The following is a 25,391-nucleotide window of genomic DNA, read 5'->3' as shown; positions in this document are numbered from 1 at the left end:
TTGGTCGGTTGACTGCGTTTCTGGTGGTCGGTTGAATTGTGCAGAGACGACGGCTCGGGTGGTGAGCGGCTCTTGCTGTTGAGAAGCCGTCGACTGATCAGAGATCGGATGCTCAAGAAGCTCGCCTCGCCCAAGAAACGCACCCAGCCGCCCGCGGCGAGCGGGCCGAGGTAGGTGCTGGTTGTCGTGCTACGGACGTGTTGGTCTCGTTGGTCTTAGCTGGTTGTGCGTGATTAAAAACTGCTCGCAGCTTCGACTCTCCGGATGGAGCTGGTGGTCTTGTCCAGACTTCGACTGCTAAGTCTCCAGAGGTGAAGAAGAAGAAAGAGCCGAAGCCCAAGGCTAAGCCCAAAGAAAAGGAGAAACCTAAAGAAAAGGAGAAACCTAAAGAAAAGGAGAAACCCAAAGAAAAGGAGAAGCCCAAGCCCAAGGAGAAGGCGAAGAAAGAAAAAGCAAAGCCGACGGGAACGACGGAGGCTGATGCCTTTGGGCTTGGTGAGTCAGCAGGAGAAGCTTTGGTTGACGAGGCGGAAGATGTGGGCAGCGTTGGTGTTGAAGCTAAGCCCCCGTCGCCTAGAAAGTCGCTAACACGAGCTTTCAGGCGTAAAACGCTTTTGGAGTCGGACAAAGCAACAGAAGACAAGTCTCCAACCAAGAAGCCGCTTGCTTCTCCGAAGAAGAGGTATGGACTCTAGCTGGGTAGCTGTCAGCGACTTACACTTACTTCTGCATTGCAGATTGATGAAGTTACCGAAGCCCGAGAAAAGGCCCAAGCTCGTGGACAAGAAACGAGAGATGAAGTCCCAAGACGAAATAATTGGTCCGAATGCTGAGCCTGCAGCGACGGAGAAGGACCCACTCACCCCACCGAAGTCAGATGCAGCGACTGAATCACCGAAACGTAAAAGCCGCTGGAAAATGCCCGACATCAAGCACCACAACAGCTCCAAGTCTTCAAACAACCAAAAGGAACCGATCCGCGAGGAGGAGAAAGACCCTGAACCAAACAAGGCACCACTATCACCTACCAGTGACAACAATGGAGAGGTTTCTCCTACTCCTCGTGGGCGTGGAAAACGAGGAAAGTCCGACAAGCGTCCCTTGGCAGCACCTGAGAGCTCAAGTGATGATAGCGAGCACGAGAACCAAACAAATGTTTTGTCTCCGATCCGTCGACACAAAGCAGACCCTGATGACACGTTGCCGATACCAGAGTCTCCGTACAACCTGTACCGAATCCAGAAACGCCTAACGCAGCTTGATGTCCCTCCTGCTTACCAGCCTGAAGTTCACCTGATAGGTGAGATCGTCAGCGGACATGGATTCGGGGCTGCTGGAGGCCTGACCTGCAAGTGGCGCGTCGAGTACGGCAGTCGATGGAGCCAAATCGCTGGAGACCAATTCGGCCAAACTCAAGTGGACTACCCGTCTACAGCACCGTGGACTTCCGATCCTGACGTCGCTACGTGGGCGCATCCGATCGACTTGCATTTTGCGACGTCGGCGTTCCAGGGGTGGCCCAAGCTGCTTTTTCAGGTGTGGCGTGCAGACTCAAATATGAAGTTTCATGTTGCAGGCTACGGGTTTGTACCCGTGCCATTTGCAGCTGGTCAACACAAGCTCTGGGTGTCCTTGTGGCGTCCGCTGGGCACTACAAAGGAAGAGCTGGATGTGCAGCTTCTTGGACGTACTACAGAGCTCAAGAACGACGATGTGCTCTTCAACGCAGCATGGTCCGAAAGGTGCCGCTTGCGGACCGTATCGACTGGAAAGGTTCTCGTGCATATTGGTGTACTGCTTCGGCACTTCCAGGCTGGCGTCATTGATGCATGAAGTCAAACACAAATGAAAAAAAGTACCTCGAAATATCAAAACTGCACGTTACCAAAGCAAGGCGAGGGCTGCCATCGTCTCCCACTGCTGGGTATATTGCGATCCCTCTGTCGATATATACGAATGCAAGTCGTCCCAAAAAATACAAAGTGAGGGTGAACAGTTCCCTTAGTTGCTGCCGCTTGTCATCTGCGACTCGAGGTCGTACACGAGCCTGGAGATCCGAAACGGGTTCCCCATCGTACTGAGCAAGCGCTCGTCGTTGGAAATAGCTTCGATGCTGCTGTTAGGAAAGTCTACAATCACAGCAACGTCAAGACTTTGTTGAAACATGAAGGGCTTACTGTCACGTACGCTGTCGGAACTGCCTTGAAGTCAAATGGCCCCGCGCTAGCTTGAAAAACAGTTTTGCACTGTCCAGTTTGCCAAGTTCCTCGACGTGAACTGCTTCCTCAGGCAATTCTTCATCGTCCTGTGTGTCGATCTGCAGTTTTTCGGTCGATGTTAAAAGAATCTACGGTTTAACAAACGCGTTAACGTTAAACGAGTACTTGTAGCAAGCTCCGCCATGAAGCATAGTACCTGGACACCGGGAAATGCCCGAACAATATTCAGCACAAAGATTTCGAGTGCTGGCAGGACGACATCACACCCGTCCAAAACTAGCAGACTCGTGGGGTAATTTTCCGGATCCGTCCTGTGACGTTGAACGTGAACACAACGGTTAGTCTCAACCAGCCCAGCTACTTGGAGCTGAAACAGCAGTACATATACATACTCTGGAAGTGAGCGTAAAAGAGTTTCGACACCTTCGATAACTTTTGGCAAAGCGTCCTCGCGCTGGTATAACCGGACGCAATCTTCGTCTTGGGAGTCGGGGTCAATACCATTCTGAATGTGCTCCACTAACTTGTCCACAGCAAAGTAGTGAACGCCATTTCGGTATCCTCTGGTGCGATACGACGTTTTTGCTACATGAATCGCAATGGAGGACTTTCCAACTCCTCGAGCGCCGTACACGTTGCATACCCGGATCTTTTGTGCTAGTAGTGCCTTGACCTGAACCATACCGACACAGGAGATTAATGTAATTAATTGGTCGAATGCTTCAAAAGGGAATCACCAATGAATTACCTTTCTGACAACGGCATCCCTTCCAAGAAAATGTGTCGCAAGCACAGGAATAAATGGAGCATTGAGCAATGCAACAGTATTTCTGTCCGTACCCACTACCTCCTTCTGAGGAGACCCAATCTGGATATTGTGCTGCTCTGGACTCGGCAACATCTTACAAAATTGGTCCGATGGTCTTACGATAGGGAGCAAATCGTTCAACGCCACAAACTCTGCTAACGTGTAGCTCTTCTCGACAGAAAACCCTTTCAGAAGGCCTGCGAATAGCGCTCTGTTTCAGTGCAGAACGCGGGTTAACAACCAATTATTAGCCGGCTCAATACAAATTGGGTGATAATATTGACAGTACCTTATGAAGGCAGTAACACGCAGTGAGTGCTTGCCAGCCGAACTTAAAAAGCATACATGAGGAGCTCCACAGTCCGCAAGTAAACACGCTAGCAGCAGCAATAGCATCAGCAATAGCATCAGCAATGTAAGCAATGCACACCAAACCTTCCACTAGTACTTGCAAAAAGCGTACCTGGTTCTAGTGATGGTGAAATGACAACAATAAGCTTCGGGGTACTAGCTTTCACTGTTTTAACAGGACTGGTAAGTAACTGAGCTTTACAAGATCAATTCGATTAGGCACTTACCTCCAGAGAGGATCTGAAGCACCTCGTCCTTTTCCAGACGTGCCGATAAACCATTTGGCGCCTCAACTACTAGGTGGTCTTCGTCTCCTCCACCGGTGTAAAATATCACATCACTGTCACTCTTTAGAGCCTCTTCAATAGACTCTGTAGTTGCACAGTGATACGATGATGCCTGAAAACACACTCTTGTTAGACACTTATCATAATCTCTGCACTTATTTGAGGCAGGGATCACTCACATCAAAGGTGCGAATCGATGCAAAAGCCGACAAAACTTCCGATAACTCTTCACGATAATCAAAATTTGCTTCCTGGAAAACAATGATCCTTGTTAGCAAGCGAAGAAAGCGATACGTAGCAGCAGCAGTGTCAAACCTCGAGAGGCTGGCTCGACTCCGAAAAGTCTTGAGTGGACTGATCAGCAAATAAGATCGTCTGAAATAATGCCATCACACCAAGTTAGTATAAGACTACTCTGTCACAAAAGTACGTCGACTTACACATCGAATCTTTCGCGTCAATATGGCATTTGGTCGAACCGGTTCAGCTTTACTCGTCTCCATCTCCTTTCCCACAGTGAACTGAACCTCTGTTGGGGTGAAAGAGCCCGGTGAAATTTGATGCCGCTTTTCGTGTGCGATAGCTCGAGCTGGTAACGTGGGAAAAGGGTCATCTTCGGACTTCTTCACTGGAGGTAAGCTGTGGCGATTGCTCACATCTAGCAGTTCACACGAAAATTTATCCGTGGGTCGTACAAATCGTCCGTCATGCCTGCTTTTCCTGCTTTTTCTTTTGTTCATTACTGGCAGTGGGTCTGAGCGAACGAGTTTGTACTCAAGCGAAACATCGTCCTAGTTCAATACATCAAATGTTAGCCTCGCATGCGCATAGACGAAATATAGCAACGTTCACGTACCTCATCCCGACGAACCCGTAAGAGCGTAACAATATCATCCAGCTCCAGCTCCCGAACCTGGCCACTTTTGAGCGCCACGCCATTCAGTCTGATCCCGTTGGTGCTCGTGTTTTCGACGCGCACCTTGACACTCATTTTGGCGGAGTCATCCCTGGATGGCACATTTTCAACATGAATCAAGCAGTGCCGTCGGCTCAAGTGGGAAAGCATTCCGCCGCGAATATTGTCGCCAAAAACATCCTGAAACTGATCTCGTCCCAGCATGATCGGGCTTGGCTGCTGGGCAAGCGCTATTGTGTACAAATTGAGCAATTCCATTCGATCTCGCTCGATTTTTGTGAGGCTGTTGGCAAGCCCATCGCAGAGAGTTAATACGACTGTCTCTTCCAGGTTGTTTTCAGTGACGGAAAGATCGTTGAGTTTTTCTTGAGAGAACGAAATCTCGGGGTCTGGAATGTCGGGCGCTGGAATACCCATAAGTTCTTCATCACTGGAGACGTCATCTGCATCAAATGATAGCAACGGGGCATTGGACCCGCTGTTTCGCACCCCGCCTGCATCCAGCACTGGCGTACTAACACCTTTCTTCGGCTCGAGGTTTCGTCGTTGCGGAAATGGGAACGGTTGTCTCTTGGTCACTTGCTTTGAAGAAGGTGCCTGCAGCCCCAAAGAAAAATGTTACCACAAACTCCAAACTATTTGGATACTTTTCAATGTGCTTACAGTTGTAGACGTAACGGTGGATACTCGATATGGAGTCGTCAGCGATCCAAACGCAGGGCTGTTGTTCATATCCTGATTCCCAACTCCCAAAAAGTGAGAAATCTGCAACACCAACGATGGAAACTGGTCAGAGCCGACAAGCAACTGGCAATTAGCGCACCAACTCTACCGTGGGCAGTGGATTGTCCGCCTTCCTTATGGGTTGCATCGCTCTTGCCTGCTGCACGGGGCTCTTCTGCTCCTGGTTGCCCATCGGAGAGACCCCCTGCCCAGCCGCTCTCGCAGCAATTCCTCCGTCCAGGCGTCTCATACGCCCCGACGGACTCGTTTTCTGCTCTGCCACACTACCCAGCGCAGGGCGTCCCTGACTCTGTCCTCCTAGTGCAAACAGCGGCCTGCTGAGCGCCCCCGCCGCCTTCTTGAGCTCGAACGGACTGCCCACAAAGCCCGACGGGGTCCTGGCGGCCTCCGAGTCGCTCAGAAACGGCGCCAAAACGCGCAGCGCGGGCGACGCCGGGCCCGCTGTGAGCGCCGTGAGCTTGGCCACGAACTGGGCGGGCGAGTCGCCTTGATCGTGGCTCAGGCGGCGGCTCTTAACTGCGCCAGTGACTCGCCCGCGCTCGGAGCCGGTAGCTGCGTGGGCCCCCAAGAGCGCGGGCAGCCCTATCTGCGCGGGCAGCAGCCGCGGACTCACGTTCTCGCTCTCGGACGAGTCGCGGCGTCCGTCCTCGTCCGAGAGCGCGCGCTTGCGGCGCCCCAAGACCGCGTCGGGTGCCTCCATGTTGCTGTTTCCCTTTTTTGCCGAATGCTTTTTTTCTTCTCTGCTGGAAGTGCGTGCTGAATGATTGCGGGGATTGGGTACAAGTTGAAGGAGCGATATGGTGCAATCGTTCGGACACGGGAAAGTGGACACTTCAACATTCGCTTAAAACCTTAAAAACCTCGACGATCACGAAAGGGCACGTATCCGAGCAGTGTATCCGCGTGGATGACCGCGCAACGCATTCACACTGAAAATTCCGAAAGCTTTGTGCGGAAAATCACACGCGTCCGCAAATCCCGAGGCCGGTTGCTCGGATGTCGCCTACGACCGTTGTAGGCGACATCCAAGCAAGCGGTTGTACATGTAGTAGTACAACCTTCCATAATGTAAAGCGTGACTCATAAAATGTACTGTACGTCTGATTCCGAACCGTACCACTGTGAAGCCGACCCATCTACCCGACACAACGGTCGCAGTAAGTTACAAGTTATAACTTACAAGTTGTGGTGCATACAACGGTCGTAGGCAGTTGTAGTTGTACAATCATAATGTAAGCGTGACTCATAAAGTGTACTGTACGTCTGATTCCGAACCGTACCACTGTGAAGCCGACCCATCTACCCGACACAACGGTCGCAGTAAGTTACAAGTTATAACTTACAAGTTGTGGTACACTCTACTACCTGCGGCAAGTTACACCGCTTACATTTGGCGCCGCGCCGCGCGGTGCGATAACACACCATTACGTTTACATGTAGTATTTCCAGCGCTCTTTGTTGCACAGTCGGCTAAAAAGTTGAAGCGAGAGCGATGGAGAGTATCTGTTCGTCACAGCGTATTCCACGCGTCGCGTAGGCTTGAAGCTCTAAGTTTGAGCTTGGAAAACGCTCTGCGAGCAGTATAATGTGATAGAACACTATGCTATGGTGCAGCTGTATGCAGGCAGGGTAAATTTTCAGCTTTGGTCCTGTGGACCAGCACAAGAACGTTCCTTAGCGGCAATCGGTGCCAATCGACCATGAAAACGTCGCCTTAGCCGCAACTACACCATGTAGTCTACGTGTAAGCATGTCGTCTGCAACTTCCTGCAAATCGCAGCAATGCTATCGAGACTCGGTCCATGCCAAACACTCGTTAAGTCTTTATGTATCATACACAACATGAACTTCGTTTCACTGCCTCATGGTCCCTCGATTCACTGACATTAGCCAGTCCCAGCATAAAAGCTTTGGAACCCGAGCCACCATGTCGAAGCGCAGACTGGCCGAGGAGGCCGCGGACGAGCGCCACATCATGCGCATCATGCCGCTGGGCGCCGGCAACGAGGTGGGGCGCTCGTGCATCGTGCTCAAGTTCAAGGGCAAGACCATCATGCTGGACTGCGGCGTGCACCCAGGCTACTCGGGTCACGGCAGCCTGCCGTTCTTCGACGGCGTGGAGGCCGAGGAGATCGACCTGCTGCTCATCACGCACTTCCACATCGACCACGTGGCTGCGCTGCCGCACTTTACCGAGAAGACGAACTTCAAGGGCCGGGTGTTCATGACGCACCCCACCAAGGCCGTGATGCAGATGATGCTGCGGGACTTCCTGCGCGTGTCCAACATCTCGGTGGACGACCAGATCTACGACGATAAGGACCTCAACAACTGCGTGGCCAAGGTCGAGATCATCGACTTCCACCAGGAAATGATGCACAACGGCATCAAGTTCACGCCTTACAACGCAGGCCACGTGCTAGGCGCGTGCATGTACCTCATTGAGATCGGCGGCGTCAAGGTGCTGTACACGGGCGATTACTCGCTCGAGAACGACCGCCACCTCATGGCGGCGGAGCTGCCGGCTTGCTCCCCCGACGTGCTCATTGTCGAGTCCACCTATGGCGTGCAAGTGCACCAGTCCGTGGTGGAACGCGAGGGCCGCTTCACCGGACAGGTGGAGGCTGTGGTGCGTCGTGGAGGACGCTGTCTGATCCCCGTGTTCGCGCTGGGTCGTACGCAGGAACTGCTGCTGATTCTGGACGAGCACTGGCGCTCGCACCCGGACTTGCAGGATATCCCCATCTACTTCGCGTCCAAGCTTGCTGCTAAGGCGCTGCGGGTATACCAGACGTACATCAACATGATGAACGACCGCATCCGCAAGCAGATTGCGATCTCGAACCCGTTCCAGTTTGAACACATTTCCAACTTGAAGAGCATGGACGACTTTGACGACTCGGGCCCGTCGGTTGTCATGGCCAGTCCTGGTATGCTGCAGAGCGGTGTCTCGCGCCAGCTTTTCGAGCGATGGTGCTCGGACAAGCGCAATGCTTGTCTGATTCCTGGTTATGTGGTCGAGGGCACACTTGCCAAGAAGATTCTGTCGGAGCCGACGGAGATCGCTGCGCTGGATGGACGCATCATCCCCATGAACTGCACGGTGGAGTACATTTCGTTCTCGGCACACGCTGACTTTGTGGGTACGAGCGGCTTCGTGGAGAAGCTTACACCCCCGAACATCGTGCTCGTCCATGGTGAGAAGAACGAGATGATGCGTTTGAAGTCGGCGCTCAACAAGAAGTTCAACGACCCCAAGGTCTATCACCCGAGCATCTTTACACCTGCCAACATGCAGGAGATTGTGCTGGAGTTTAAGGGCGAGAAGATCGCCAAGGCTATCGGAGGTTTAGCGAGTGACCAGCCCAAGAATGGCAAGGTGATCTCAGGTCTGCTGGTGGAAGTGGACTCGCAGACGCATTTGATGGACAAGGAAGATCTGTCAACATACACGAAGCTCATCTCGGGTAGCATTACACAGAAGCAGCACGTGCCATTCGAGTACAACTCGTTTGACGTGCTGATCACCTTCATTCGTCAGATGTACGAGGACGTCGTGCATTTGGAGAAGGAAAACCGCGTCGTAGTGTGTAAGCAAGCCGTTGTGACCCGATGCGCTGTTGCTAAGGGTGCTGCGGAGAAGCTTGTGATTGAATGGACATCTGCACCGACGGCTGACATGATCGCCGACTCGGTCATTGCGCTAGCCATGCATGCCCAGGCAAGTCCTGCGAGTTTCAAGCTGAGCAACCAGCCTACGGCTGCATGTCCGCATGACCACTCCAAGAAGGCGGACGCTACTGAGGAAGCTATGAATGACGAAGACGCTGTCGTGACACCCGAAACGGAAGAAACTCCTGTTGTGGAAGCCAAGGACATTGCTGAAGATCCTGTATCGGAGCAGCCCCATAAGAAGGAAGACGGGTCTGACCTGGAGAAGGCAGCGCAGGAGCTTGGAGAGGCCGACCAAGACGCACTAAACTTGCTGATCGTGTTCCGCCTACTAAAGGATCAATACGGCGATGTTGATTTGGACTTCGAGACCAACAAGATTCACGTGCGAACTCCAAGCGGCATCGATGCCGTAGTCGACCATGCTTCTCGGGACGTCGAGTGCAAGGACGCAGCTTTCAAGCTTAAGCTCCAGACGACTGTCCGCCGCATTGAAGGTGCTCTGAAGCCCATTGCATCATCGTAAGCGGTGCGTTGCTAGCCAGTCTGTGAAAATGCTGCACAAACAATTCACCTATCTGCGTTTACGGGGAGTTCCACGCCAAGAAAAATACGCGTTCATGATCAGACTATCCGTTGACTTCACGCAATATATTCACCTCTTTGAGAGTCTTTTGCAATCTAACTATCAGTATCATCGTCGTGAGGGCCTGATGTTTTACTGCTCGCCCTCCTCTTTAGCATCATTCACGCTCAACTCCTGAAGCTTCTTCGTCGCTTCATCCTGCGCCGATGCAGCACCTTCCTTCTGAAGTTTTTCCCTCACAGCAAGTACTTCGTCCATGTTGAGTTCAGTGTCATCACTCGCAATGACGGGCTCTGTAAGGGCTCTGCGGAAGTAGGTCGAGCCGCGTCCGAACGAATCGTTCTTCTTTCGGATCTCCATCGCCGGATCGATCGAGATGAGTAACTCGGCGCCCTCCTTGCCAGGCTTCACCTGTCGCTTCGGAAGCGTGATCTCTTTGGGGAAGTTTTGCGTCTCCGGGTCGTAGCCGAACCCACGCAGCGGGAGGTTCGCAGTCTTCAAAATGTACTGGAACTGCTCCTCCGAGTAATGGCGGAACGAGCCTCCAATCTTACCGCTACGAGGCTTGTACGGCCCAGTCTTGTCTCCGCTGGTCGCCATGACATCGTGGATCCGCTGTTCCCATTCCGTGCCTTCCAGCGTCGTCAGGTCCGTCAAGAACAGGAACACGCGACGCAGCGTTTCTTCACGATGCATCATGAGGTCTTCGTAGCGCACGACAATAATGGGGATGTCCACCTTGGTGGTCCAGTACCGGTGGAACTTCATCCAGACGTCGATCTCGTTGCGGAGCAGACCGTCCCATCGGTCGGCGAAGCGCTCGTACTGGGACTCGTGCAAGCTCTTGTTGTGTGTGTTGGTGAGCGTCATGTTGAAGTACGAGTCGATAGCGTCCCACGGGTTGCGCACCACGAGGATGGCCTTCTTGGCGGGGAAGTCTTTGTAACCCACGCGTTCGGGGAAGTGCGTCTTGACGAACCAGACGGACTCGTCCACGACGCCCTCACCCTTCATGCCGTAGAGCTGCAGCTCCTTGCTGAGCGACCTGTCCGGGCGGGTGTCGCAGCCCGTGTAGACGCCCGTGACCTTCTCCAGCAGTCCGCGCATGAGCGAGTTGCCGCATCGCGGGTAGCTCACGATGGCCACGCGCTCTCCGTGGCGCTCGTCAGGCTGCAGCCAGCGCATCCCGTTGGCGTCGGCCATGTTGTGTCCTGTGATGGTTCTGAGTGTTGCGGTCAGAGCTTTGCGCGCGAGGATCACCAAGGGGTTCCACGCCAAGTTGAGCTCGAGTCTACAGTTAGAGATTGAGTGGCAGTGAGACGACAGACATAGACGGACGCCAGACAGAGAGAGGATGGGGCTGCAGCTACAATACACTCACAGCAGACGCGGCACGAACAGCAGCAGCTCCAGATACGCGCGCACCAGCCACACGGCGCCGCCCACGAGTGTCATGGCGGCACGAGAAGAAGCTTCAAGTGGGCTGGCTACATCTTGGTGTGTTGGGCTACTTTTGTAAATAACTTGGTTTTGAGTTGGAGACGCGATGAATTGCACCCACTTACCAATTTTGACTTTGCATTGTGCCGACCAAGCGAGGCCAAACGAGCAACCGACACTAATTGACGGTGACGTACTTCAGAGCTGGCGACAATATGTCCGAGATTGATTGTCGGTGAAGGCGAGTGGCGAAGCACCAATTAGTCTGGAGTTTGGTGAGACTATGATGACCAAGGCAGCGTTTTTCGCTTGCGATCCTCATGGCTCTGGTGTTCTGCGATTGTCCGGACGAGCCGACGTGAAACGAGACCCTGGGCGTCTACGAGAATGTTGGCTCCAACATCGGATGCCAGCCCGTGACGGACCTACCGGTGACCATTGACCACATCACGGTGAAGGGCTACGTGGAGTCGGTGTTCAAGTACAAATATGACGAGATGTGGCCGAACTTCGGCTACGTGTTTGTGGTTCCAGGTATCTTCCGGGTCTTGGCCGTGTTTTCACTTCGCTATATCAACCACACCCAGAGATAATCAGAACCAACTATGACTTTGCGACTTGGCCTCGGAAACCGAAGATATATTTTGCTTTTACGAAGCAGAATAGTTTGACGATCACGATTTTATTCATTCAATGCCAGCAAGACAATCAACATTTCTACGTTATTGAGGCAAAATACACGACCTGGACTATTATTATCCATGATGTTACCATGGCTGACTGGTCGATCGGCATTTCCCCTCTACGTTTACTCTCTACATGAATACTGCACACTTTCATCTAAGCGCGTATAACACAAATCATTCTCCACAACGTTGCCAACGGAACGTCTACATCTCCAGCGGCACCATCTGCTCCATCACGCTGCACGTGCCCGAGCCCGAGCCCGAGCCCGAGCCCGTGCGTTTCAAGTGGATGTAGCCTTCCTCGCCCCAGTTCTCGCCCCACGAGTTGCGGATCTTGAGACTCGTCGCGTCGTAGCCCACCGCCACCACGAGGTGATCGAGGTCAGTGGTGTCACAGCTCGAGAGCACGCCGCCAGTGTACTGCTTCCACGCTTCGTTGCCGGCGGCCACCGTCACGACCGTCGGGCGCTGGTTGATGGCCTTGATGAGTCCGGCCTCGTCGCCTACGTCAAGCACATTGTAGCCCTTGATACCCGGTGTGGTCTTGGTGCAGTTAGAGCACGACGGTACGTTGCCCTCGCTCGACGCGTACGGGAACGAGGCCTCCATGCAAAAGCCGTTCTTCAAAATATAGTCAAAGGCGTACTGCGGGGCCCCGCCGTTGCAGCCGTAGTTCTGCGTGTTGCAGCTCACGAGTTGCTGCTCCGAGAACTTGTTCAGCGACTTCTGTCCGCCGGCGATGCACTGCGCAGACTCGACCACTGAGGCTGAGGCAAAGGCCCAGCAGTCTCCGCACTGACCCTGGTTCTGGACCGGCGAGATGCACGGCGACTTGGTCCAGTCGACAGAATCGCTCTGGCTCACACTCGCCTCTTCCGTTGATACAGGGGCCTTCGTGGCAGGAACTTTCGTGGTGGGGGCTGGCGTCGTCGGAGCAGGAGCGGTAGTAGTCGGCACATTCTGCTGCTCCGGAGACTCATCTTCATCGCAGGGAGCAGCCGTCGGAGCGCCATTAAGCCCGAAGCTAGGAGTTCTTGTCGCCGAGGTGTTTGATATGGTCGGCGTAAGATCATGGGCTGCAACCACGCTGTCCCCAAGGCGGACGGCGTCGCTGCTGCCTTCAGTCTGAGACTCGACACCACTCGTGGGCTTACTCAGCATCTTGGCGTTCGAAGCGAAGTCATACTGCATGCGGAGTGAGCGAGAGCGAGAAGGCAGGCGGGTGATCGCTCCGTTGCCCTTCGCGTACGAGTTGAGGATCTTGGAGGCGAACTCCTCCTTCGTGAGGATGGAGTAGACCACGTCGATGGAGAAGTTGGCGTCCGGGTTGGCAGCTTGGGCCTTTGCGACGTCATCTTTGCTCATGAAGATCCGCTGGCGCGCGTCCTCCTCGAAGTCGTCCATGCTGCGGTCCTCGGAAGTGGGCATTAGTCCTCGCTCTTCGGCATCAGAGCCGTGCTTCTCGAGCCAATTTCTCCACTCCACATGGGTGACTTCTTTCTCGGCAAGATAGCGCTTGTAGTCGATGCCTGCGTGCATGGGCCGAGCGGAGATCGGTGCCGGCACGAGTACAAGTGCTGATATCGCACACGCACACACCGAGATCAACATGGAGGTCTTCATAATTGGGCAGATCGGATGGTGCTGATGAGATCAGTGGAAGGCAAATTGAAAAATGAGCTGGTAGTTCACTTGCGATTGTCTACGGATTGTATTTCGGTGTTCACCATTTCTTCTTGCAACGCGCATTGAGATAACAGTCATCCTTCTCATATGGAGACGTCTATTGACAATTGTCTGTGGTATGGTAGAGAAGCGATCTACCCACCTGGGTCTAGCGTCCTGACTTAAATCAGCTTGAACGCCCAACACGGATGTCATATGCGGACATTGAATTGCTCAGCAGCATACGGACAGGATCCGAAAGTGCAGGCGGCGTTACGTGTATGGATCTTTGTATGAACTAACCGCTTCAAATGCCCATGGCTCCGAGTTGGGCCACGAACAGAAAACTAGATATCAAGGCGTAGTCATGTGGTCCTATCCAGCTGGTTGGAGGAGCCTCAACTTGAGACCCTCAACTTAAGACGTACTGATACAGTAGTTCAGCCGTTGTTAAAAGACTTCTTTGATAGCACCCGGTTCAACCGGGATGCATTTTCGGTGTGTGCTACTGTTATACATGTAAATCGCATTGCGTCGAGACGTGTAGGTTGCTTACTCGCATTGGGGGTTACGACGGACAACCTAGCAACTTCGCATTCATACGGAATCCAAAATCGGCATCTGAACCAAAATTACCCGAAAAATACGATAGATGTTGAAATGTTTACCTTTACACTCCTTTTAAATACGACCAAGAACATGCATCGCGATCGTCGTTCACCAAAACTCAAAGCCATGGCCAGCATAGGAAGCTCCAAAACGCACACGGGGTCTCTTTCGACCGCCGTGAAGGCAGCGCAGGGATTCTTTATCCCCAAAGCTCCTGTTGCTGACAGCGGATTGTCTCTCTTCAGACGATTCGAGAGGGCGCCGCCGTCCTGGAGCGCGTTCCAGCAGAAAATCGACCACCTGGGCAAGGATCCGAAGGAGCTGAAGGTCGTGTACTTTGTACGTCATGCCCAGGGATTCCACAATGTTGCAAGGCAGAAGTATGGCTCTGAAAGGTGGGAAGAGCTCGCTCGCAGTGACGAGTACCTGGACCCAGACTTGACTCCTTTCGGGGTAGAAGACACCAAGACCAAAGGACCCCCAAGTGTCCAGGCGGAGCTGGAGTGAGGCATGCCATCTCTCGAGCGAGTGGTCGTGTCCCCGCTTTCGCGGGCTATTCAGACAGCACAGACGTTTTTCGCAAAGGACCAAGTGCCAAACCAGCGCTTCCTGTGTATGGAAAACTGCAGGGAGATATTGGATTGCTGCACCTTCGACAAAAGGCAGCCCGTGTCGGTGATCAGGCACAAGTTCCCTGACGTGGACGTCTCGTTCGTTAAAGATGAAGAGGATCTACAGTGGTCGCCAACGCACTATGAAACACTGGAGGAGATCAATGCCCGAGCCAAGCTGTTCCTGTCGGAGCTATTTGACATAGTGCCCGAACGCTACGTGGTTGTGGTATCCCATGTCTGCTTTATTCAAGCTGTCTACGCTGTCACCACGGGCACAGAATTACCTCGCCTAGATAACTGTGATGTGGTACCGCTGGTACTGGAGGTCGTTTGATCAAGTGAGCGAGAACCCCTCGTTTTGATTTCCATCCCAGGCGGATGCTCACGAAATATCGAGTTCACCTAGTGAACCGAGTCATAACTACGTCGACAAGAGCATACATCAAATGCAATACTTCGAAGCACGATGCAAAATAGGAACTGGATAAAAAGAGGACCCGAGAAACTTGCAAGCTGACCGCAAAGCAATGAACAAGTGGCTCGTTGTCTGTTCAACCGCCATCGACACAGGAATGTCAGCAAAATGCTAATCCATCCTCTTCCATCTCTACAGGTCAGCTTTCACAGCTCCGGGGCTGATGTGCTCCGACCATAGCCATTGGTAGCGAAAACCTGTTTCCTCCATGACACCTTCCCCATGGCGTGTAGCAAGTGGCTCCTCAAGTCAAAACCGACCTTACCGTGAACTGTTGGCCCTGACTGGCACTCGGAAGCTACCACGACAAATCACTCCGACAATATTTCCAAGGCGCATCCTCCACACTCTCTCCGGTCACGGGAGCTCAGCAGGAACAACAAACGAGTATTCGACGATGCAATGACCAAACTCTTGACGATATACCACCAACACCGGCAGTATTTTCTCATCCAATCTCTTTCAGAGACGCCCTTGAAGCAGAAAGTCTATCCCCTCGAGCTCTTCCTTCGACGCAGAAACTTGCTTCGCGTACGCATCCTTACAGCGAATATAGGAGACGGTGTTTCCAAGTGGCAACCCCCACGTCAACTCGGGCCACGACGTGTCTCCTGCAAGGACAATGAAATGATATGGTACGTCGGTATGTCCCTTCAGCTCGTAGAAGCGTCTTAGTGCGGGCGTAAATACCTCCTCACAGTGTGGACAAAGTTTAGCTGCTCGAGTTCGTCTTCCAAGGTGGTGGGTAAATCTCCTTTCTGGCGCCTCGCCCTCAGGTTGCTCACCGCGTTCCCGAGTCTGTAACACCACATCAGCGAGAGTCACTTGGGATGACAAAAGACCAAGGCACGAGCGTGTTTCCATTCAGCTCCTTGTATGTCCGAAGGGCGGGGGGATTTATTCTGCCATCGGCTAATTTCCCGGCGAATGTCTTCGCCCCCGTCGTCCTGTTGGCCACCTACTTGCGTCACCAGGAGGCATCGAGCGGGGAGTGGGGGTGGCCGAGCAACGGCAGCTTGAGGAGACTCGCCCGGTGCCCTGTTGTCTACAGCACCATGCTCGATTGTGGTCACAAATACTCAAAATAGGCACAAATTGGATATACGAGGACCAATTTCGAAATGCTACATCATTATATTGTGTACTATATTTCCGCTGGTGCGGCCGGTCTTCTGCGTGGCCATGCACCGCCCCGCAATGAAGGCTTAGCGTCAAACGCTGACCACGAACTTACCACCGATCAGAGCTCGGCAGGTCTCCACTGGAGGCGGCAACGCACGCAGCAGCACTTTAGACGTCGCCCCGGTCGCTAATGGATCGAGACCTGCTCTTCCATAATGGTGTGTGTGTGTGAGGGGGGGGGGGGGGGGGGGGGGGGGGCATGAGCTCGATGATCTGAAGTGAATCGATTGAGGAGTGGGGATCATTTGGCAAAACCGAGCATCATCATATGCGACACGCGCAACATCCGCTTTGAAATACTGGTAGTCGCAAAGCGACTAGCTCAAGAGCTTCCACAACTTCTCGCTTGGGGCCATGGACGCTGAGAAGTAGCGTGTGATTGAGTGTCTGACATACACTCAGGTAATGCATGAACGTCATGGCGAAGCAGGCCTGCCGAGCGCTCGAGGACGCACCGGCCCCGGCAACTGAAGAGCAGGTCGGCCATAATCCCGCCGACAACAAGGACCCTGTCTCATCTGCCGCCCAAGATCGCCTTGAAAAGGGCTCCGCTCGGACAACTATCGCTGCAACGCCCCAGACAGCTCACCAGCTAGGACGAAGGTACTGTCAGAGATAGACAGACTTGTTTCGAATCTCTAGTTGCAGGTTGCTGTCAGAGATAGAAGCTGAGACTTTTCCGCTGCCATAGAAATGGGCCCATCTCCGCGGTACGAGCAATCAGTAATCTTGATCGCGCGCACACGCCTTCCACTCAGCATTGCAACAAGACCGTGTGCACTTCACTTCTGAATCGGCTCCGTGGCCCCCAAGCGCCCGCTGCATCAGCAAGACCATGTCGGAAGCATCGACGCCCACGACGCCCGCCAGCGTGCACTGGGGCGAGACAATGATGGCACAGGGCCCCGAGGCGCTGCACAACTTCATGGCCGAGACCTTCAAGGCAGCCACGGGCGGCGTCCTGCCGCAGATGGAGGTGCGCTTCAACGATGTGTCCATCTCAGCCGACGTGACGGTGACTCGCGAGGTGACGGCCGACTCGGAGCTGCCTACGCTCTACAACGTGGTGGCACGTGCCTTGGCCAATCTCAACCCGATCAAGAAGAAGGTGGTGCGCAAGGAAGTCATCAAGAACGTCAGCGGTGTACTGAAGCCCGGTACTATCACGCTATTGCTGGGCCAACCTGGTTCTGGCAAGACGTCGCTGATGCGGATCCTGAGCGGACAGTTCCCCGTCAAGAAGAACATCACGGTGGAAGGCGAGATGAGGTACAACGGACTGCTGCAGAAGGAGATCGCCAAGCGTCTGCCGCAGTTTGTGGCGTACGTGACGCAGTACGATCGTCACTTCCACACGCTCACGGTACGTGAGACGTTGGAGTTCGCGTACGCTTTCTGTGGTGGTGGGCTGTCGAAACACGGCGAGGAGATGCTGTCCAGAGGCACCCCCGAGGCGAACGCGAGAGCGCTGGCTGCTGCGAAGGCCGTCTTCTCCAGGTTCCCTGACGTGATCATTGAGCAGCTCGGGCTGCAGATCTGCCAGGACACGGTGATTGGTAACGCAATGCACCGCGGTGTGTCTGGTGGGGAACGCAAGCGTGTGACGACTGGCGAGATGCAGTTTGGCCAGAAGTACATGACCCTCATGGACGAGATCAGCACTGGACTGGATAGTGCGGCGACGTACGACATCATCAAGACGCAGCGCAGCATCGCCAAGAACATGCATCGAACCATCGTCATCGCGTTGCTGCAGCCTGCGCCGGAGGTGTTTGAGCTGTTCGACAGCATCCTCATCATGAACGAAGGCGAGATGATGTACAATGGGCCTCGCCACAAGGTGGTCCCGTATTTCGAGTCGCTCGGCTTCAAGTGCCCTCATGGCCGTGACGTGGCTGACTATTTGCTGGACCTGGGCACAAACCAGCAGTACAAGTACCAGGCAGCACTCCCACCAGGGATGGCAAAGCATCCGCGTCTTGCTAACGAGTTCGCCAGGCTGTTCCGCGAGTCGTCCCTGTACGCGGATATCATGGAGGAGTTGGCGTCGCCCATTGACAAGGAGATCGTCGAGCGCGTGGGCGACAACATGGATCCGATGCCAGAGTTCCGGCAAACGTTGTGGGGCAACATCTGCACACTGACGTGGCGTCAACTGATCATCATCGTTCGCAACGTTGCCTTCATCCGGGTGCGAACCTTCATGGTGGTGGTCATGGGTCTCATCTACGGCAGCACCTTCTACGACGTGGACCCGACAAATGTCCAAGTGATGCTGGGGGTGATCTTCCAGGCAACGCTCTTCCTGTCCCTGGGCCAAGCGTCGCAGATTCCGACGTACATGGAGGCTCGCTCGATTTTCTACAAGCAGCGCGGCGCTAACTTCTACCGCACGTCTGCGTGGGTGATCGCAAACTCGATCGCTCTAGTCCCGCAAGCTCTTGGCGAGATTTTGGTGTTCGCCACGCTGGTATACTGGATGTGCGGGTTCGCAGCCACCGCGGGGGCGTACGTCATTTACCTCATCTTGCTATTGCTGACAAATTTGGTGTTCGCGTCCTGGTTCTTCTGCCTGTCGGCCATGTCTCCCAACCTGGATATCGCCAAGCCAATGTCGACCTTCTCGATCGTCTTCTTCATCCTGTTCGCCGGCTTTGTCATCACAAAAGACCAAACTCCGGGGTGGTTCATTTGGGTCTACTGGATCAATCCCATCGCGTGGTGTCTCCGTGGACTGTCGGTGAACGAGTACCGCTCGAGTGCGTACGACGTTTGTGAGTATGGCGGTATCAACTACTGCACGGACTACGGCACGAACATGGGTGAGTACTATCTGGCTCAGTACGGCGTTCCGTCCGAGAGGTTCTGGATTTGGACGGGCATTTTGTTCATGATTTTGGCGTACATTTTCTTTATGGTGCTTGGCTGCTACGTGCTCGAGTATCACCGGTACGAAGCGCCCGAGAACATTCAGTTGTTGCCGAAGACCGTGACGGACGAGAACGAAATGGAGAAGCGGGGTGGAGACTACGCGCTGGCAGAGACCCCGAAGAACTCGTCCGCCAATACGCATGATTCCGGCGAGGTTATTGTGGACGTCCACCGACGCGAGAAGAACTTCGTGCCGTGCACAATCGCGTGGAAAGATCTGTGGTATTCGGTGCCGTCGCCGCATGACCGCAAGGAGACGTTGCAGCTTCTGAAGGGTATCAACGGATACGCGGAGCCCGGCTCGCTGACGGCACTGATGGGGTCTTCTGGTGCTGGTAAGACGACTCTGATGGACGTGATTGCTGGTCGTAAGACCGGTGGCAAGATTGAAGGCAAGATCTACCTGAACGGCTACGAAGCGAGCGACCTGGCCATTCGTCGGTGCACGGGCTACTGCGAGCAGATGGACATTCACTCGGAAGGCTCTACGATTCGTGAAGCTCTGACGTTCAGCGCTTTCCTTCGTCAGGACAGCACAGTTCCGTCGGCCAAGAAGTACGACTCGGTGCACGAATGCCTGGACTTGCTGGACATGCACGACATCGCAGACCAGATCGTTCGCGGCAGCTCGCAGGAGCAGATGAAGCGGTTGACGATTGGCGTGGAGCTGGTGGCCCAGCCGAGTATTTTGTTTCTGGATGAGCCGACCAGTGGTCTAGACGCTCACTCTGCCAAGCTCATCATGGACGGTGTGCGCAAGGTTGCCGACAGCGGACGTACCATTGTGTGCACGATCCACCAGCCTTCGTCGGACGTGTTCTTCCTGTTCGACCACTTGCTGTTGCTGAAGCGTGGTGGTGAGTCGGTATTTGTTGGTGAACTGGGCAAGGAGTGCCAGAATCTCGTGGACTACCTGGAATCAATCGATGGTGTAGCTCCTCTTCCGGACAAGCAGAACCCTGCAACGTGGATGCTGGAGGTGATCGGCGCTGGCGTGGGTCACTTGCCGACCGATGCGACAGACTTCGTGCAGCACTTCAAGGATAGCAAGGAGGCGGAATATCTCATGGAGTACCTGGAGAAGCCTGGTCTGTCTAGCCCGGCGCCGGAGCTACCAGAGATGGTGTTCAAAAAGAAGCGTGCTGCTGGTCCGTTCACGCAAATGTTGTTCTTGATCCAGCGGTTTGTGGTGATGTACTGGCGTACACCGACGTACAACCTCACGCGCTTCGTGATTGCTGTGGGTCTCGCTCTGATCTCGGGTCTTACGTACATCAACTCGGAATTCGTGTCATATCAAGGAATCAACGGCGGGGTGGGGATGGTGTTCATGACGGCGCTGTTCATGGGCATTGCCACTTTCACGGGTGCGCTGCCTATCACAGCTTTGGACCGGGCTGCCTTCTACCGAGAGCGGGCATCGCAGACGTACAACTCGTTGTGGTATTTCGTGGCTTCCACAGTGGTGGAAATCCCGTACGTGTTCTTTGCATGCCTGTTGTTCACGGTTATCTTCTACCCGATGGTTGGCTTCCAGTCTTTTGCGTCGGGCGTGCTGTACTGGATCAACTTGTCATTCTTCGTGCTCACTCAGGCATACCTGGCGCAAGTGCTGATCTACGCGTTCCCGAGCATCGAGGTGTCTGCGATCGTGGGCGTGCTGATCAACTCGATTTTCCTGCTCTTCGCTGGCTTCAATCCTCCGTCTTCGTCCATTCCGAGCGGCTACCAGTGGCTCTACACGATCACTCCGCAGCGTTTTTCGCTTGCGATCCTCATGGCTCTGGTGTTCTGCGATTGTCCGGACGAGCCGACGTGGAACGAGACCCTGGGCGTCTACGAGAACGTTGGCTCCAACATCGGATGCCAGCCCGTGACGGACCTACCGGTGACCATCGACCACATCACGGTGAAGGGCTACGTGGAGTCGGTGTTCAAGTACAAATATGACGAGATGTGGCCGAACTTCGGCTACGTGTTTGTGGTGCTAGGTATCTTCCGGGTCTTGGCCGTGTTTTCACTTCGCTACATCAACCACACCCAGAGATAAGTAAGAAGAACATGATGGCGGAAGATGACGTTGCATTGCAATATACTATGTGTTTGACCTACTACGTTCATTGAGCTGGGCACCAACCGAAATTCGGGCTGCGCTTCGTTCATAAGAAGGCAAGGGAGCTCGTTGCACGCCACGCTTGGAACTGACGATCATTCTGCTGCGATTACGAGTTGTTTTCTCCCAACGAGCGCATTGCCTCCCATCTGAACGCTCATCACGGCGTTGCAGTGTTCATCCGCGTCGCGGAAGGTGACGCACATTGAAAGGTCCGCATCTAGCGGTTGCGACACCGTGTTCATCGCATCGAGGGTGCCTTGATGAACGTGCTCTCTGCAGATTTGACGCGGCGGTTTTCAAAGGAATCGCTACACCGGCGCTCGTATCGACGAGCTATCAACGCCACACGAGCATGCGAACGAAGCGCAAAGGCTCTGCCTGAGCTGCGCAGTGTCTGAACCACCGCGGTGCCGCAAAAAATCGCTGGCCCCGCCTCAGGAAAAATGTCCGGGTCATCATTAGCGGTGCCTGATGACTCCCCCACTCTGCGACACGCGATCTGTCACTCTTTTGATTGGTCGAGAGACGAATAGTCTCGTCACATGTGGCGCGCAATCGTGATAGCGCGCCGAAATGCTCATTCGAGCTGCACCTTTTCCAGTGACCAGCAGGGACGCAGCTTCAGCCACGCAGCACAGAGCCCATTCCGCAATCCTCTGCGTGTGTTGCACGTCCAAACAGGTGCCGACAGGAGGAAGAGATGGGGGACGAGTCCGCAGTGGATCTGACGTCGGGCAAGGCCATGATGGCCAACGGCCCCAACGCGTTGCACAGCTTCGTGGCCGAGACGTTCGAGGCGGCGATGGGCCGCGAGATGCCGCAGATGGAGGTGCGCTACCGCAACTTGAGCGTCACGGCCAACGTGGCAGTGACGGGCGAGATCACGTCCCAGTCGGAGCTGCCCACGGTGTTCAACACCATCAAGCGCAGTCTGGCGCGCTTCGCGTGGACCAAGCGCGTGGTGCAGAAGGAGATCATCAAGAACGTGAGCGGCGTGTTCAAGCCCGGTACTATCACGCTGATGCTGGGCCAGCCGGGGTCGGGCAAGACGTCGCTCATGCGCGTGCTGGCTGGCCAGTTCCCGAAGAGCGGCAATGTCGATATCGACGGCGACGTGACGTACAACGGGGTCCCGCGTGAGGAGATCACGAAGTTGCTGCCACAGTTCTCGGCCTACGTGACGCAGTTCGACAAGCACTTCCCCAAGCTGACGGTGCGCGAGACGCTCGAGTTCGCTTACGCTGTGTGTGGAGGCGGCATGTCAAAGCACAAGGAGGACATGTTGAGCCACGGCACATCGGAGCAGAACGGGGCAGCGCTCGAAACTGCACGCCAGTACTTCGAGCACTTCCCGGACCTGGTGATCGAGCAGCTCGGTCTGCATATCTGCCAGGACACGATCATCGGTAGCGGTATGCTTCGTGGCGTGTCTGGCGGGGAGCGGAAGCGCGTCACGACGGGCGAGATGGAGTTTGGCATGAAGTACATGACGCTCATGGACGAGATCAGCACCGGTCTCGACAGTGCTGCAACGTTCGACATCATCACGACGCAGCGCAGTATCGCCAAGTGTCTGCACAAGACGATCGTGATCGCGCTGCTTCAGCCCGCCCCAGAGGTGTTCAACCTCTTCGACAACGTCATGGTGCTGAACCAAGGCGAGATCATCTACCACGGCCCTCGCGACGAGGCTGTGGCGTACTTCGAGACGCTGGGGTTCCAGTGTCCGGAGGGCCGCGACGCTGCCGATTTTCTCTTGGACCTCGGCACGAAGATGCAGCTGAAATACCAAGTGGGTCTGCGTGCGGACATGACCAAGCATCCTCGCCTCGCCAGTGAGTTTTCCGAGCATTGGCGTCAATCGGCTTTGTACGAGAGTTTGATCCGAGACATCGAGGCTCCCCATGACCCCAAGCTTCTGCAGGATGTGGAAGAGCACATGAACCAGATGCCTGAATTCCGCCAAAGCTTCTGGGAGAACACCAAGACGGTGACTGCCCGTCAATGGAAACTTACCAGTCGAAATAAGTCCTTCATCAAATCTCGCGCGTTGATGACGGTGGCCATGGGCTTGATCTACGGCAGCACGTTCTACCAGACCGACCCCACGGACATTCAAATGATGATCGGCGTTCTTTTCCAGTCGGCCATGTTCATGAGCTTGGGTCAAACTGCACAAGTTCCTACGTTCTATGCGGCTCGAGAGGTGTTTTACAAGCAGCGCTCTGCCAACTTCTACCGCGCGGCATCATTTGCCATTGCAAACTCGTTGGCGTTAATTCCCCAGGCAGTTGCAGAGGGCTTGGTGTTCGGCTCGCTCGTGTACTGGATGACCGGACTTGTTGAGCACGTGGGTCACTTCGTGGTCTTCCTGATACTCCTGGTTCAAACCAACCTGGTGTACGCGTCGTGGTTCTTCTGCTTGACTGCCATCTGCCCCAGCTTCAATATCGCCAAGCCGATGTCGACGTTCACGCTCTCGATTTTTAATCTCTTTGGCGGCTTTGTGATGGCGAAGAACGTTATCCCCGACTGGTTGATCTGGGTCTACTGGTTTGTGCCGGATTCGTGGACTTTGCGAGCACTGTGTGTAAACCAGTATCGCGCAGCAAAGTTCGATGTGTGTGTTTACGACGGCGTGGACTACTGCTCCGCGTACGATATGACTATGGGCGAGTACTTGCTCAAGCAGTACGCGGTGCCATCGGGCCACAACTGGGTCTGGATCGACATCATTTACCTGTGCTGCATTTACGTCTTGTTCATGGGAATGGGTGCGCTTGTACTGGAGTACAAGCGCTACGATGGCCCGAGTAATGTCTCTTTGAAGCCAAAGCATAGCGTGGACACTAACGAGAGCGAAGGAACGAGCGACTACGCTTTGGCAACGACTCCCAAACACTCAGGAACTTTATCAGGGTCTGGATCACCAACGCGTGAGGTTGTGCTGGACGTCCCTGCCCGCGAGAAGATGTTCGTGCCCGTGACGATCGCCTTCCAGGATCTGTGCTACTCCGTTCCGAAGCCTGGTAGGCCCAAGGAGTCTCTAGAACTGCTCAAGGGAATCAGCGGGTTTGCTGAGCCCGGATCGTTGACGGCATTGATGGGGTCGTCGGGCGCAGGCAAGACGACACTGATGGACGTGATCGCTGGGCGTAAGACTGGCGGGAAGATCACGGGCAAGATCCTGCTGAACGGCTACGATGCAAATGATCTTGCTATTCGTCGGTGCACGGGCTACTGCGAGCAGATGGATGTTCACTCGGACGCGTCGACTATCCGTGAGTCGCTGACGTTCAGCGCTTTCCTTCGCCAGGACAGCAGCATCCCAGACAGCAAGAAGTACGACACGGTGAACGAGTGCCTGGACTTGCTGGACATGCACGACATTGCAGACAAGATCGTGCGTGGGTGCTCGCAGGAGCAGATGAAGCGACTGACGATTGGCGTGGAGCTTGCTGCCCAGCCGAGTATTTTGTTCCTGGATGAGCCGACCAGTGGTCTAGACGCTCACTCTGCCAAGCTCATCATGGACGGTGTGCGCAAGGTTGCCGACAGCGGACGTACCATTGTGTGCACAATCCACCAGCCTTCGTCGGACGTGTTCTTCCTGTTCGACCACTTGCTGTTGCTGAAGCGCGGTGGCGAGTCTGTGTTTGTCGGCGATCTTGGCGAGAAATGCCACAAGTTGGTGGATTACCTGGAGGCGATTCCCGGCACTTCGCCGTGTCCGAAAGATCAGAACCCAGCGTCATGGATGCTGGAAGTCATTGGCGCCGGTGTGAGCAGCTCATCGAAAAACACGACAGACTTCGTAAAGTGTTTCCAGGAGAGTGAGGAGAAGCGCATCTTGGACGCGCAGATGGACCGACCCGGAGTAGCCCGTCCGAGCCCGGATCTCCCAGAGATGTTGTTCCAGAAGAAGCGCGCTGCGAATTCGTACACGCAGATGAAGTTCTTGCTGAAGCGCTTCAACGACCGCTACTGGCGCACTCCGACGTACAACATCACGCGTTTTGCGATTGCACTGGGTCTATCGATCCTCTTTGGAATTGTCTATGGAGGCAAGTCCTACCAGTCGTACCAAGAG

The 25,391-nt window shown here is 54.5% G+C and overlaps 6 protein-coding genes across 7 annotated transcripts; 3 read left to right on the top strand and 3 right to left on the bottom strand.

The window, feature by feature from the left end:
- Nucleotides 1-108: 108 nt before the first annotated feature.
- On the top strand, nucleotides 109-1,833 carry KRP23_1229 (B9 domain-containing protein 2; the record flags this gene model as incomplete). The annotated part of the gene is made up of 3 exons (XM_067882753.1): nucleotides 109-170; nucleotides 251-682; nucleotides 738-1,833. 3 exons carry the CDS (start codon nucleotides 109-111, stop codon nucleotides 1,831-1,833), a joined length of 1,590 nt encoding a protein of 529 aa, XP_067751798.1.
- Nucleotides 1,834-2,001: 168 nt separating this feature from the next.
- KRP23_1228 (uncharacterized protein) lies at nucleotides 2,002-6,025 on the bottom strand (the record flags this gene model as incomplete). The annotated part of the gene is made up of 14 exons (XM_067882742.1): nucleotides 2,002-2,129; nucleotides 2,188-2,347; nucleotides 2,416-2,530; nucleotides 2,612-2,892; nucleotides 2,968-3,238; nucleotides 3,317-3,404; nucleotides 3,491-3,544; nucleotides 3,606-3,777; nucleotides 3,845-3,916; nucleotides 3,981-4,040; nucleotides 4,106-4,456; nucleotides 4,522-5,178; nucleotides 5,245-5,346; nucleotides 5,414-6,025. The coding sequence occupies 14 exons, from the start codon at nucleotides 6,023-6,025 to the stop codon at nucleotides 2,002-2,004; spliced, it is 3,123 nt and encodes a 1,040-aa protein (XP_067751797.1).
- Nucleotides 6,026-7,252: 1,227 nt separating this feature from the next.
- Nucleotides 7,253-9,523, top strand: KRP23_1227 (Cleavage and polyadenylation specificity factor subunit 3; the record flags this gene model as incomplete). 2 transcript variants are annotated; one of them, XM_067882731.1, is made up of 1 exon in its annotated part: nucleotides 7,253-9,523. In XM_067882731.1, one exon carries the CDS (start codon nucleotides 7,253-7,255, stop codon nucleotides 9,521-9,523), a length of 2,271 nt encoding a protein of 756 aa, XP_067751796.1. The 2 variants fall into 2 exon arrangements, with proteins under 2 accessions (XP_067751796.1, XP_067751795.1); XM_067882730.1 differs by having other exon boundaries at nucleotides 7,832-9,523.
- Nucleotides 9,524-9,715: 192 nt separating this feature from the next.
- On the bottom strand, nucleotides 9,716-11,038 carry KRP23_1226 (WSCD family member; the record flags this gene model as incomplete). Its single annotated transcript, XM_067882719.1, has 2 exons — nucleotides 9,716-10,874; nucleotides 10,965-11,038. 2 exons carry the CDS (start codon nucleotides 11,036-11,038, stop codon nucleotides 9,716-9,718), a joined length of 1,233 nt encoding a protein of 410 aa, XP_067751794.1.
- Nucleotides 11,039-11,913: 875 nt separating this feature from the next.
- On the bottom strand, nucleotides 11,914-13,248 carry KRP23_1225 (Ervatamin-C; the record flags this gene model as incomplete). The annotated part of the gene is made up of 1 exon (XM_067882708.1): nucleotides 11,914-13,248. The coding sequence occupies one exon, from the start codon at nucleotides 13,246-13,248 to the stop codon at nucleotides 11,914-11,916; it is 1,335 nt and encodes a 444-aa protein (XP_067751793.1).
- Nucleotides 13,249-14,109: 861 nt separating this feature from the next.
- On the top strand, nucleotides 14,110-14,490 carry KRP23_1224 (uncharacterized protein; the record flags this gene model as incomplete). The annotated part of the gene is made up of 1 exon (XM_067882697.1): nucleotides 14,110-14,490. The coding sequence occupies one exon, from the start codon at nucleotides 14,110-14,112 to the stop codon at nucleotides 14,488-14,490; it is 381 nt and encodes a 126-aa protein (XP_067751792.1).
- Between the last annotated feature and the right edge of the window lie 10,901 nt (nucleotides 14,491-25,391).

This window comes from Phytophthora ramorum, assembly GCF_020800215.1.
Source record: "Phytophthora ramorum isolate Pr-102 chromosome Unknown Phyram_PR-102_s0001, whole genome shotgun sequence".
In the NCBI taxonomy this organism is placed as follows: domain Eukaryota; phylum Oomycota; class Peronosporomycetes; order Peronosporales; family Peronosporaceae; genus Phytophthora; species Phytophthora ramorum.
This window is presented reverse-complemented; position numbering and strand designations above follow the sequence as displayed.